The 13,184-nt window shown below is 48.1% G+C and overlaps 1 protein-coding gene across 6 annotated transcripts in view; it reads right to left on the bottom strand.

Moving 5' to 3' along the window:
* The window catches only part of XPO6 (exportin 6), a 114,321-nt gene extending 101,611 nt beyond the window's left edge, over positions 1-12,710 (bottom strand). For 3 of the 6 annotated variants that reach the window (XM_063611970.1, XM_055233220.2, XM_063611975.1), the window contains exon 1: positions 12,109-12,710. In XM_063611970.1, the coding sequence (XP_063468040.1) occupies positions 12,109-12,111 (3 nt within the window). In that variant the 5' untranslated portion in view covers positions 12,112-12,710. Of the gene's footprint in view, positions 1-9,781; positions 9,851-12,108 lie in introns of those variants that run through there. The other 3 variants (XM_063611971.1, XM_055233221.2, XM_063611973.1) reach the window with 2 other exon arrangements.
* Positions 12,711-13,184: the final 474 nt, after the last annotated feature.

The following is a 13,184-nucleotide window of genomic DNA, read 5'->3' as shown; positions in this document are numbered from 1 at the left end:
CCACCTCCCGGGTTCAAGCAATTCTCCTACCTCAGCCTCCTGAGTAGCTGGGATTACAGGTGCCCACCACCACGTCCAGCTAATTTTTCTATTTTTTTAGTAGAGACAGGTTTCGCCATGTTGGTCAGGCTGGTCTCAAACTCCTGACCTCAGGTGATCCACCTGCCTCGGCCTCCCAAAGTGCTGGGATTACAGGAGTGAGCCACCACGCCCGGCCTTTTTATTTTGAGACAGAGTCTTGCTCTGTCACCCAGGCTAAAGTGCAATGGTGCAATCTCAGCCCACTACAACCTCCACCCCCTGGGTTCAAGTGATTCTCCTGCCTCAGCCTCCCAAGTAGCTGGGATTACAGGCACCCGCCACCAGGCCTGGCTAATGGGTTTCACTTATGTTGGCCAGGCTGGTCTCAAACGCCTGACCTTGTGATCCGCCCACCTTCGCCTCCCAAAGTGCTGGGATTACAGGCATGAGCCACTGCACCTGGCCTCCTCATGAATTTTTTAAAAGGCCTTCCCTGGGCCAGGCAGGGTGGCTCACTCCTGTAATCCCAGCACTTTGGGAGGCCAAGGCAGTGGATTACCTGAGGTCAGGAGTTCGAGACCAGCCTGCCCAACATGGTGAAACCCTGTCTCTACTAAAAATACAAAAATTAGCCAGGCATGGTGGTGGGCACCTGTAATCCCATCTACTCGGGAGGCTGAGGCAGGAGAATCGCTTGAATCCGGAGGCAGAGGTTGCAGACAGGCAAGATCACGCCACTACGCCCCAGCCTGGGCGAAACAGAGGGAGACTCTAGCTCAAAAAAAAAAAAAAACGGGCCGGGCGCGGTGGCTCACGCTTGTAATCCCAGCACTTTGGGAGGCCGAGGCGGGCGGATCACGAGGTCAGGAGATCGAGACCACGGTGAAACCCCGTCTCTACTAAAAATACAAAAAAATTAGCCGGGCGTGGTGGCGGGCGCCTGTAGTCCCAGCTACTCGGAGAGGCTGAGGCAAGAGAATGGCGTGAACCCGGGAGGCGGAGCTTGCAGTGAGCCGAGATTGCGCCACTGCACTCCAGCCTGGGCGACAGAGCAAGACTCCGTCTCAAAAAAAAAAAAAAAAAAAAAAAAAAAACGGAAAAGAAAGGACAGAACTTCTCAGGTCTGATTATTAGTGAGTTTAGAAACCAACGATTTTTCTTCCAGCTCCATTTGGCTCAGAAAATACCCTTAACTTTTCAGGGAGCCCTAGGCCAGAGATCTTTTTCATTATAACCTTCATATAAAACAGCAGCAGGCTGCTCTAATGGAAACGAACTTATTGCATATGCTAAGCCTAATGGGCTTACCTGAATTAAAACTCAAAGAAATCAAGCAATCTTCCTTTTTGTTGATGTCCTGTAATATGGACCAGCTACCACTGTGCCCTCAAGTCATACTACTTTTTCTTTCTTTCTTTTTTTTTGAGATGGAGTTTCGTCTGTCACCCAGGCTGGAGTGCAGTGAGCCAAGATCGCACCATTGCACTCCAGCCTGGGCAACAGGTAAAGATTCCGTCTCATAAAAAAGAACCTAGTGATCTAGAAAAAACATGGGCCTTGGAGTTGGAACCTTAGAACTGAATCCTGGCTCTGTCAACTCACTAGGTAATTCTGATTTCTGTTTTTTTTGGTTTTTCATTTTCTTAGCCCAGCTGAAGAGAACACTAGGTAACTTTGGACAAGTTACTTAGCATTACCCTCCCTGGGCCTCAGCATCCTTATCTTCCTCAACTATAAAATGGGAACATAATACCTACCTGGCAGGGTGGCTGTGAGATTAAATCAAGTACCCTACGCAGTATGCATGAGGGCCCCTTAACAATGACTAGCACAGACTGCAATTATGAAACACAGACCTTTTCTCTCTCTATGCCCGTTTCCTTCCCTTCCCATTAGTCTCTTTCACCCCCTCACTTCTCTGCCCTGTGTCTTTCCTTGGTTAAGATCCACAAGGACCTCACCTCACCCCACTCCCACTCCTCGTTGTTCCTCAGCGGTTCTCCCAGTAGCAATTAGCTTTGGGGCTCCCCAGTAAGCACACCACCCCCCCAGCACTTGTTCTGACAACTTCCCTTGCTCACCTGCTGCCCATCTCCACCCACCGGGGGGGAAAATACAGTTATCTGAGCTTGCTGGTTGCATGGATTTTGGAAATACAAGGTCTTACTACATTTATACTCTATTTCACTCTTATCACCCTCTCCAAATACTATCACTATCATTTACTAACCTCAAGGGCCCACCTTGACCTGCTTGGGTTTATTTTTATACCTGACTCTTAATTACTCACGTATCTGCTGAATGCTTACAAGGCACTAGAGAGGCAAAGCAGAGTAAGATGCACTCTGCTATGGGCTCTTAAAGAGAAAGAACTAATCCTCCTCACCCCCAGGCTTGGAGTGGGAAGGAGGAGGAGGGAGTGGGGAAGGAGGCAAGAGTTCTACATTTTGCTCTTGAAACTTCTGACCTGTCTGACACTTACTGTAAGAATGTAGTCTTGGCCGGGCACGGTGGCTCATGCCTGTAATCCCAGCACTTTGGGAGGCTGAGGCGGGTGGATCACGAGGTCAGGAGATGGAGACCATCCTGGCTAATATGGTGAAACCCCATCTCTACTAAAAATACAAAAAATTAGCCAGGCGTGGCGGCGTGCGCCTACAGTCCCAGCTACTCAGGAGGCTGAGGCAGGAGAATGCTTGAACCCGGGAGGCGGAGCTTGTAGTGAGTCGAGATCACACCACTGCACTCCAGTCTGGGCAACAGAGCGAGACTCCGTCTCAAAAATAATGATAATAATAATAATGTAGTCTTGTCATTCTTATATTAACAAAAACAAATAAATCAAAATAATAAAAGCCAAAAAATACCAAACTATAATCGAAGATGACCTATGTTAAACTAGCAGCTGGAAAGCCTCAGAGAGGTAATGTTTATGGTAACCTTGAGATGTCACGTAAGTTTCATTTGCAAGAAAGAAAAGGGCGCTAGAGCAGAGGGAACAGCATCAGCAAAGGCAGACAAGTATGAAAGTGCACTGAGTGTTCTGGGAATGACAAATGGTTTGCTGTGGCTGGAAAACAAGGTGTACTTTGGGAAGTCTTTCAAAGATATTCCAAATAAATCACTTTAAGTATTTAATGAACCATCTTCATCCTTACTGAGAGACCTCAAAGTAAGTAAGAAACTTAAAATTCAGGGCCCATGTTACTCTACCATGATGAAAACTTGGTCTCTGACAACAGTGGGAACCCTCTGCTCTGAATGACTGGGGTTCACGTGGTATGATCACATCTGAGCTCTATGAGGCAGCTCAGCAGTACGGAAGATGGACAGAGGGACGCAGAACCTGGAAGACAGGACCGGTCATGACAGCAACAACCAAAGCAAAAGACAATGACAGCCTGATCAAAGCAGAGGGAATGGAGGGAAAGGTCAGGGTCAGGACACAGATATGTTAGCAGCAGCATCAACAAGTCTGGAAGCGGGGGGAGGGGGGCGCTATAGAAGAGGAAGTTAAAGATGACTCAGGTTCATCGTTTGACTAGCTAGAAAATGAGGTCATTAACAGAACCAGGGCAAGGCAGAGGAGGCACTAACCTGAGAGGAAGATGATGGATTTGGTTTAAGACACATTTAATTTGATGTTGTCAGAACACTGGATATCTACAGCTGGTGAGGGTTTAGTTTTCATTGGTACACGGGTCACAGCTGAAGCCATGGGAGGCTAAACCAAGAGACTAATATCATGGATGCCACAGGAGCCAAGAAGAAAAGTGTTTCAAGAAAAGGAGATCAGTGGCTGCCAAAGGCCACACAGAGAGGTCAAATGACCTAAGGATTGAAAATATGCATTAAACTGAACTCAGCACACACAGGTTACACATAATCTTGAAAAGTGGTGAAGACAAAAAGTCAGTCTGCTGGCTGGGCGCAGTGGCTTACGCCTGTAATCCTAGCACTTTAGGAGGCTGAGGCCGGAGGATCACTTGAGCCCAGCAGCTCGAGGCCAGCCTGGGCAACATGGTGAAACCTCGTATCTACAAAAAATACAAAATTACCCAGGCATGGTGATGCATACGTATAGTTCCAGCTACTCAGGAGGCTGAGGTGGGAGGATCACGTGAGCCCCAGGAGATAGAGACTGCAGTGAGACATGATTGCTCCACTGCACACCAGCCTGGGCGACAGAGTAAGACCCCATCTCAAAAAAAAAAAAGTCAGTCTGCAATGGGTTGTAGAAAGGAGAGGTGGGAGGTTGAAAAAGTAGAGGCAGAGTGGCAACCACACTTTCAGGAATTCCCACCCTTTCAATACAGCCTGTGCCATCACATCTTCCTTGGCTTAGACAGATACGTTTGACAATGCAACTACTTAAGATCTTCAACATCCTTCTCCTGCCCAGGGCCAATTACCTTCATGTCAACAGCGCCACAACTGCTCACCTACCTACAGAGATAGCCACGTCCCATATTCCATCAGCCCATGGCCCATCTCCTGTCATCTCTTCCTATCAGTTTACATGTTATCGCTTCCATTCCTACCAAATCCAAATCACCAACTGATTAAAACTTTCTACTACTCCCAATCACCAGGTTACAGGCTTCCAAAATCAGCTTGTGCTTTTTCTTCTTCCTCATCTCTTAACTCTGGAATCAGTTTTAAGTGACAACTCCCTTGCCCAGGTCTCAACCACAATTTACACATGCAAGAACAAGCAGGCCCTTGTCACATCCACATAGGCATGGTGTAACATCTGGTTTCCCAAATCTAACCTACACACAGCAGATTGAGTTTTCTTTAAGGAAAAACCATCCAACAAAAGAAAGCCAAACTCCCTAGGGTAGTACTGGAGACCCTCCATCATCTAGCCACAAACTACCCTGATAGCCTTCTCTCCAACTACTTCTTCACATCCTTCTCTTCTGAAACTTCCAAACTTCTGAAACTGCTAGGGAGCCTAGTTTACTCCCTCCCTAAAGCTCCCTTTGAACACCCAAGACCTCAACAATATCCCTACCACAATTTAATTGCCCAATATGCCAAGAATTGCTCTAGACTCTTGGGATACATGAACAAAAGAGAGATTCCCTAGCTTTATGGAGCTAACATTTTAGCGGAAGACAACAAAAGACCGACCTCGTTAATAACATTGAGTATATAAAATGTTAAAAAATTGTACAAAAAGAAGTAAAGCAGGATGTGAGGGACTGGAAGTGCTGAAGTGGCACATTACCATTTTAAACAGGGTGGGGAGGGTAGGCCCCACTGGAAAACTGACTCGAGGCTTAAAGGTTTAGTCAAGCAGATTCTCAGGGAGAGTGCGGTCCAAGCAGAGGCAGGGAGCCAGGCCAAAGGCCTGGAGCAGGAACATGCCCAGAAGATCTGAAGAGCAGTAAGAAGACCGAGGGAGCTGCAGCACAGCCACTGAGAGCTAAAGGAGCTGAGCTAGAGGGGAGATGTGACCCGTCTCACAAACCAGCTTGGATGTCAAGCAGGCAGCTGGAGACTCGAGAATGGAGCTGAGGAGAGAGATGTTGGGTTATAGGTGTCCTGGATGAAGGCACTAAGTTCGAGGCCTAGAGTGTTCCGGCTATGAGATGAGGAAGAAACAACCTGCGCGACAGGAGGAAAACCAAGAACACACCTTAGTGTCCCAGTGGCCAAGTGACAAAAGGCTGAACTGCAGAAGGGGTACTCCACTTGTCTGATGCTACTGACAGATCCAGTAAGATAGGGATTGAGAGCTAACCACTGGATTTAGCAACACTGGTGGGAGGGACCTTGATAGGTGAGATTAAGAGAGAATAATGCCAGGCGTGGGGGCTCACATCTATAATCCCAGCATTTTGGGAGGCCTAGGCAGAGGAATCCCTTGAGCCCAGGAGTTCAAGGCTGCTGTAAACTATGGTCACTCCACTGCACTCCAGCCTGGGCGACAGGGCGAGATACTATGTCTAAAATTAATGAGCGAAGGGAAAGTGAGGAATTAGAGACCAAGTACAGGCCACTCTTTCCTGGGGTTTTGTTGCAAAGGGGAAAAAAGAAATAGGGCAGTAACTGGCCCAGGAAAGTAGGAGTAAAGGTTTCAGATTAAAAAAATACCATGTTTGTGTACTACATGTATATGTGTACATAGGTATGCATATAAAGCCCTAGAAAGTCCTACGCACCCAACAAACGTTTATTTCCTTCACTCTCACTTTACACCTATCATTTTCTATTATCTTTGTTGCTATATATGTGACCTTTGTAACTGTCTGCAAGAAACTTTCACTTGGAAGGCCCTTTCTTTGTCCCAGTGTCAAACTCTTCCTCATCCTTCAAGACTCAAATATCCCCTCCTGGGAAGCCTTCCCTGACTCTTCTCAGCCAATCTCTCTCAGGTCAGTACCTATGCAATCTTTGTACCAATGCCCCTTTGCACCAACACATTCTTCTACTATCACCTGTATCACAGTCTCTTGTATTTTCACAGTATGTTGTCTTATCTTCCCCACTAAACTGACTCCCAGAGGGCAGGGACAGTATTAAATATTACCCTGGAAGTGTAACGGTTATGAGCAGTGACTCGCTGTGTGACCTTGGGAAGTTGCCTAACCTCTCAGTGCACTGAATGTCAGCTATAAAACGTGAAATGAAAGCTGCCTTTAAGCCAGGCACGGTGGTTCACACCTGTAATCCCAGCACTTTGGGAGGCTCAGACAGGTGGATCATCTGAGGTCAGGAGTTCAAGACCAGCCTGGCCAACATGGTGAAACCCCATCTCTACTAAAAATACAAAAATTATTCAGGCGTGGTGGTGCGTACCTGTAGTCCCAGCTACTCGGGAGGCTGAGGCAGGAGAATTGCTTGAACCCAGGAGGTGGAGACTGTAGTGAGCCGAGATCACGCCACTGCACTCCAGCCCAGGCGACAGAGCAAGACTCTGTCTCAAAAAAAAAAAAAAAAAAAAAAAAAACTGCCTCTACCTCCTGCAGTTGTTTGGGACGGTAAATGGGTTCATAGGTTCATAGATGTAAGATGCCTGGCATATAGAAAGCGATATATATATATATATATATATATACACACACACACACACACACACGCACACACACATATTAACTATTATATTGTTATATTGTAGGCTGGGCAACATAGCAACCCCCACTCTCTACAAAAAAATAAAAATAAAAAAATTAGCTGGGCATGGTGGCATGGGCCTGTAGTCTCAGCTACTGAGGAGGCTGAGGTGGGAGGAATGCTTGAGACCAGGAGATCGAGGTCGCTATGAGTTGTGACTGTGCCGCTGCGCCCCAGCCTGGACAACAGAGCAACAGAGCAAGACCCTGTCTCAAAAAATAATAAATATATAATAAAATAAAAACCAATAACAAAAACTCTGGCTAAATCTACCTATTTCTTTATACTACATTAATTTTGCTGACCACATTTTGGTTTTATCAGGTGATTTGAACCATATCATATACTAATTTTTTCAGAAGCTATTCAAGTCATTTCTTGAAAGGTAACTTTTTCTCCAGACTTTCTCTAATGCTGTGACTGACATACAAAACCTCTGGGTACTGCTGAACCTTTCCCTGCCATCTCCCTGCACCCCCATGTCTTCTTCGTACGTCTCAGAGCATGGGGTACAATGCAATGCTGTGGGTGAACAAGTAGATGACATGCCATGTGAATGGCTAAATTTCAGTTCTGATTCTGCCTCCATTACAGGGGCCACTCGTGGTAATTGATATTAAAAAAATAAGGCCAGGTGTGGTGGCTCCCACCTGTAATCTCAGCACTTTGGGAGGCCAAGGTGGGCAGATCACATGAGGTCTGGAGTTCGAGACCAGCCTGACCAACGTGGTGAAACCCCATCTCTACTAAAAAACACAAAAATTAGCCGGGTATGGTGGTAGGTGCCTGTAATCCCAGCTACTCAGGAGGCTAAGGCAGCAGAATCGCTTGAACCTGGGAGGCAGATGTTGCAGTAAGCCAAGATCGTACTATTAAACTCCAGCCTGGGTGAAAGAGCAAGACACCATCTCAAAAAAAAAAAAGAAAAGAAACCTTAGCAGGCAATTCAATTTCTAAGCAACTAAAAAAGAAATGCTAATATAAGCAAAAACTCAATTTTGCACACAATTTTCATATTAAGCAACAGTTCACTCAATACTAAGTAATAATTTCTCAGCAAAGTAATGGGAACCTCTAACATGTCACACCACTTAAGACTCCATGGGAATGCAACCAAAAATGATTTAATCAAATACAGTTAAAGTATGCTAGCTCTTCCTGTAATTCTATACTGCAACTATGAATATTTTTAAACTGGTTCTAAATGTGAAGGTCAACAGGAATAGTGTAAACAAAATTCCCCATACTCCCTATGCCCCACCACTATCTATCTCTAAGCCAAACAAAATACAGGTGGAGGACTCTCCTGATCTTCCTTCCCATGAGGCAGCACCCAAAGAGCACAGGCTCGGGAGTAGAGCACTTTGGGTCTAAATGCCAACTCCACCACTTGTCAACTAGGAATCCTAGAGCAGGTCTGTCCATCTCCCGCTCTGGCAGAAACAGCCATAGTGGAACCTAGCAGAGTTAGTGGGGTTTACTGATACCGAATGACTAAGAGAAAAAGTAGGCCAGGCGCAGTGGCTCACACCTATAATACAAGAACTTTGGGAGGCCAAGGCGAGTGGATCACCTGAGGTCAGGAGTTCGAGACCAGCCTGGCCAACCTGGTGAAACCCCATCTCTACTAAAAATACAAAAAAAAAAAAAAACTAGCCGGGCGTGATGGCAGGTGCCTGTAATCCCGGCTACTCAGGAGGCTGAGGCTGGAGAATCATTTGAATCCAGGAGGCAGAGGTTGTAGTGATCCAAGATCACACCACTACACTCCAGCCTGGGTGACAGAGCAAGACTCCATCTCAAAAAAAAGAAAGAAAAAACAAGTAATGAGTGAAGAATAGCTAGCACACCAAAGATGCTTAATAAGTGGTAGTTTTTATCACAATATGCCACTTTCAAGTCTATTAGAGTTGAAGATTTTAAAAGATATTAAAAAGGCTCAAACTTATGCCAACTAATACCCTTAAAAGTAAAAATGTTAAGTCAGCAAGAAATGGAGAGGAAATAATTTCCTGGAATAAAGAGCTGGGATCCCAGAGAAAAGACCCTCCGCCTGTAAGACACCAGCCAGGCAATAGTTTCCTTACCTTTGGGGGGCAGGGCCTACCCTACCCAAGCCCCTGACCCTAGGATATCTACAGATGAACCACTGTGTCAGTGACACAAAAAGGACAATCCTATTCACATCAACTATGGCCACCCCCTGTGTACTTAAATAACTGAGGTCTAGGTGACGAAAACTTTGACTTGCAATATACCTCAGAAAAAATGCACATGGAGTTCATGAAGCCAACTACTTTACAATTCATTACTCAAAGGTGGTCATTCCCATGATGCTCTACTGACTGCCAATTAAAATGAAACCTGAATACAAGGGTTCTGGGCTAGCTCAGTCAATAACAAAATTCTGTCCAAGGGTCCTAAAGCAATGCTGTAAGTTTCCCAAGGGGAGGAACATGTGTCTTGTTCATCTGTACACGCCCTAGGCACTGGTATATGGTGGTGGCTACTGAAGATTCACTTGTAAGATTTGTACACCCATATTCATAGCAGTATTATTCACAATAGCCAAAGGGTGGAAGCAACCCAGGTATCCACTGAAGGATGAAAGGATATACGAAATGTAGCACATACTCACAATGGAATTCAGCCTTCAAAAGGAAGGAAGCTCTGACACACGCCACGACACGGATGAAGCTTGAGAACACTGTGCCATGTGAAATAAGCCAGTCACAACAGGCCAAATACTTCATGACTCCACTTACATGAGCTACCTAAAGTAGTCAAATTCATAGAAATAGAAACTAAAGTAGGGCAGGGGAGAGACTGAAAAAAGAGGGGTATAGGTTGTTTTGGGAAAAAACCTTTGGAGATATATGGTGGTGATGGTTGCACAACAATGTGAATGTTCTTAATGTCACTGAACTGTACACTTAAAAATAGTTAAAATGGCAAATTTTAATTATGTATATTTTACTACAATTAAAAAACAAAACTTAAGAAGTATATTGAGGCCGGGCGTGATGGCTCACGCATGTAATCTCAGCACTTTGGGAGGCCGAGGCGGATGGATCACCTGAGGTCAGGAGTTCGAGACCAGCCTGACCAACGTGGTGAAACCCCATCTCTACTAAAAATACAAAATTTAGCTGGGCATGGTGGTGCATGCCTATAATCCCAGCTACTCGGAAGGCTGAGGCAGGAGAATCACTTGAACCCGGGAGGCACAAGTTGCAGTGAGCTGAGACTGCACCACTGCACTCCAGCCTGGGCAACAAGAGCTAAACTCCATCTCAAAAAAAAAAAAAAAAAAAGCATTACTGAAAGAATAAATGAAGGAAGGAATGAGTGCTACTTTCATCAACCACTAAATGTTATACCTCATACCTCTAGATTACTCTTTAGAGAATTCCTATCCCCAAATTTCATAGTTGAGGAAATTGGAACTGAAAGCTTAACTGATTTGCCACAATTCATATTGTGTAATATATATGTTAAAATATATAGACTCAGCTGTGCGCAGTGGCTCATGCCTGTAATCCCAGCACTTTGGGAGGCTGAGGAGGACGGATCACTTGGGCTCAGGTTCAAGACCAGCCTGGGGAACAGGTGAGACCTCATCTCCACAAAAAATTAGCCAGGCATGGTGGCACTTGCCTGCATTCCCAGCTACTTGGGAGGCTAAGGTGGGAGGACTGCTTGAGCCCAGGAGGTCGAGGCTGCAGTGAGCCATGAACGTGCCACTGCACTCCAGCCTAGGAAACAAAGCAAGACCCTGTCTCAAAAAAAATAAAAATAAAACACATACACTATACGTATAGCATATACTATACGGTGCTGCTCAGCATTAATGGTGTACTTTACCCAGCTGGCTGTAAGCTCCATATCTCAGGACCTACACACTACCCAGAGGCCCCTTGAATGTTTCGAAAATTCCACAGGCCTTAAGGTCTGTATCACAAAAGATGTAGCTATGTCCCTTTCTCTATTATACCACTAACGTGGCAGGGGTAAAATGGGTGAAACTGAGGAGAACAGCTCCACTCCTCGAGGTGCTCAACCACAGGCTGGGTGATCCAGTACTCACCAAGGGCTTACTATGTGCGAGGAGCTGGAGCAGATAAGCGTTCAGACAATTTGGTCTTTGAAGGAGCTGTGTCTACCGCAATGGACAGATAAGGCTCAGAAATAATTACAAGAGCAAAAAGACAAATGCTTAACAAAGAGATGTGGGTACACACATTTAGGGGAGTATTGAAAGTATCGGTCTAGAAAACGTGGAAGGTATCTTCAGCAGAGATCAGAGCATGCAGAATAGCAGCCTCAGTGTCAAAAGATCACGATCATTCCTGACTCTGCCATCACCTGTGCAAGTGACCTCTGTAAATCCCTCTCTCAGTTTCCCCATATATAAACCTACAGCTAGATGAGATGTTTCTCCTACAATCACCCAGCTAAGTGTATTACAGATGCCTAGGTTCAAAGTCAGATGCCTAGGTTCAAAGTCAGATGCCTAGGTTCAAATCTTAACACTGTTAAAAAGTCGCTTGACCTTGAGCTGGGGGATTAATTGCTCCGTGCCTCAGTCTCCCCACTTCCTAACAGAGGGCTGGTGTGATCATTAAATACTACTGTACTGTCAATCACTTCGCGCAGAGCCTTGGCAAGTAGTAAGCCCTCAATAAACGATAGTTATTGTCCGGAGGAGCTGCAGGAGGCAAACACCAGATGCAAGGGTTGTGCCTGCTGCGCTCCCAGGGCCCTCCCAGGCCTGAGCCATCATCCCTGGGGGGATGGGAGCGCAGGGCCGGGGCTGCACACTCTGCACGCATGTGTCACCGGCCAGGCTCCGCACGCGCCTCTCCCCGCCATGGGGAGAGAAGCGATGGCTCAGCAGCCCCGGGGCCCATTCCCACCCCTCTGGTAGGGCACCCCAGGAGGGAAGGGGGCTCCAATCCCACTTACCATGCTGGCCGGGGAGGGGGCGGCTCAGATGAGCTGGTTCTTGGGCTTCGGACACGTCCCGCTCGCACAGTTCAGGTCATGGTCCCGGCAGACTCGGGAAGTCCCCCACCCATGCAAAGACAACCCCTTCCCCACCGGGCCCCGAGGGGGCCCTCTAAAAAGGGCAGGGCCGCCCGGGTCGCCTCATCGGGGGCCCCCGAGACAATTCATCCAGACCCACCCGCCCCTCCCCAAGGAAACTGAAAAAGCAGGAAATGAGGCTCGGATGCCGGCGAGGAGGGCAGCGGCTCGGGACCCCCGCCCGGGCCCGACCCCCGCGGGGGAGGCTGCGGGCCCAGGCAGGGGCTCCCCGGCCTCCGCGAGCAGAGGTGGCGGCGGGCCCGGCCCCGAGGCTGAACGGGCGGAGGCTGACGGGCCTCGACTGCGCGGCCCAGGCGGCCGGCTCAGGGGAGAGGCCCGGGGGCCCGCGCTGTCCACGCAGCCTCAACCCACACGACCGCCGCCGCCGCCCCCCAGAGCATCCCCGCGCGCGCCCGCCCTGGAGTCACCCGCTAGTACCGCGCGACCGCCCCCGACCAACAGCCCCAACGCGCCGGAAGTGGCGAGCGCCGGGCGGCCCCACAGCGCGGCCGCCGGGCTGCGGCGCTGGAACCGGACCAATCCGGAATCGAGCGGGGCGAGCGGGGGGAGCGGGCGGAGGGCGGAGGGCGGGGCCGCACCTGACGGCTCCCACTGGCCCCGCCTTCTTGCCACGCCCTCTCTTGCCCCGCCCCCTGCGCCCACCGCCCGTCTGTCCACGCGGGCCGGCAGCCATCTTGGTAAAGGGAGCCCGGGCTGCCATTTTAGTAAAGGCGTGGTTTCTGTTTCGCTTTCTTCGCCCATTCATTCCGCGAAGCTTTAGTGAGTGCCTTTTACGTGCGGAGCATCGAGCTGGCAGCGTGGCGGCACGCGGCCCCATGGAGCTTACATTCATGCAGTCCACACACTCTTGCCCTACTATATTCCAGGCCCTGCTGTGGATGCTAGGACCGGGGAGATAAACATAACTTCTATAGTCAAGGTGCTGAGAGAGGCAG

The sequence above is a fragment of the Symphalangus syndactylus genome, chromosome 11 (genome assembly GCF_028878055.3).
Source record: "Symphalangus syndactylus isolate Jambi chromosome 11, NHGRI_mSymSyn1-v2.1_pri, whole genome shotgun sequence".
Lineage (NCBI taxonomy): Eukaryota > Metazoa > Chordata > Mammalia > Primates > Hylobatidae > Symphalangus > Symphalangus syndactylus.
This window is presented reverse-complemented; position numbering and strand designations above follow the sequence as displayed.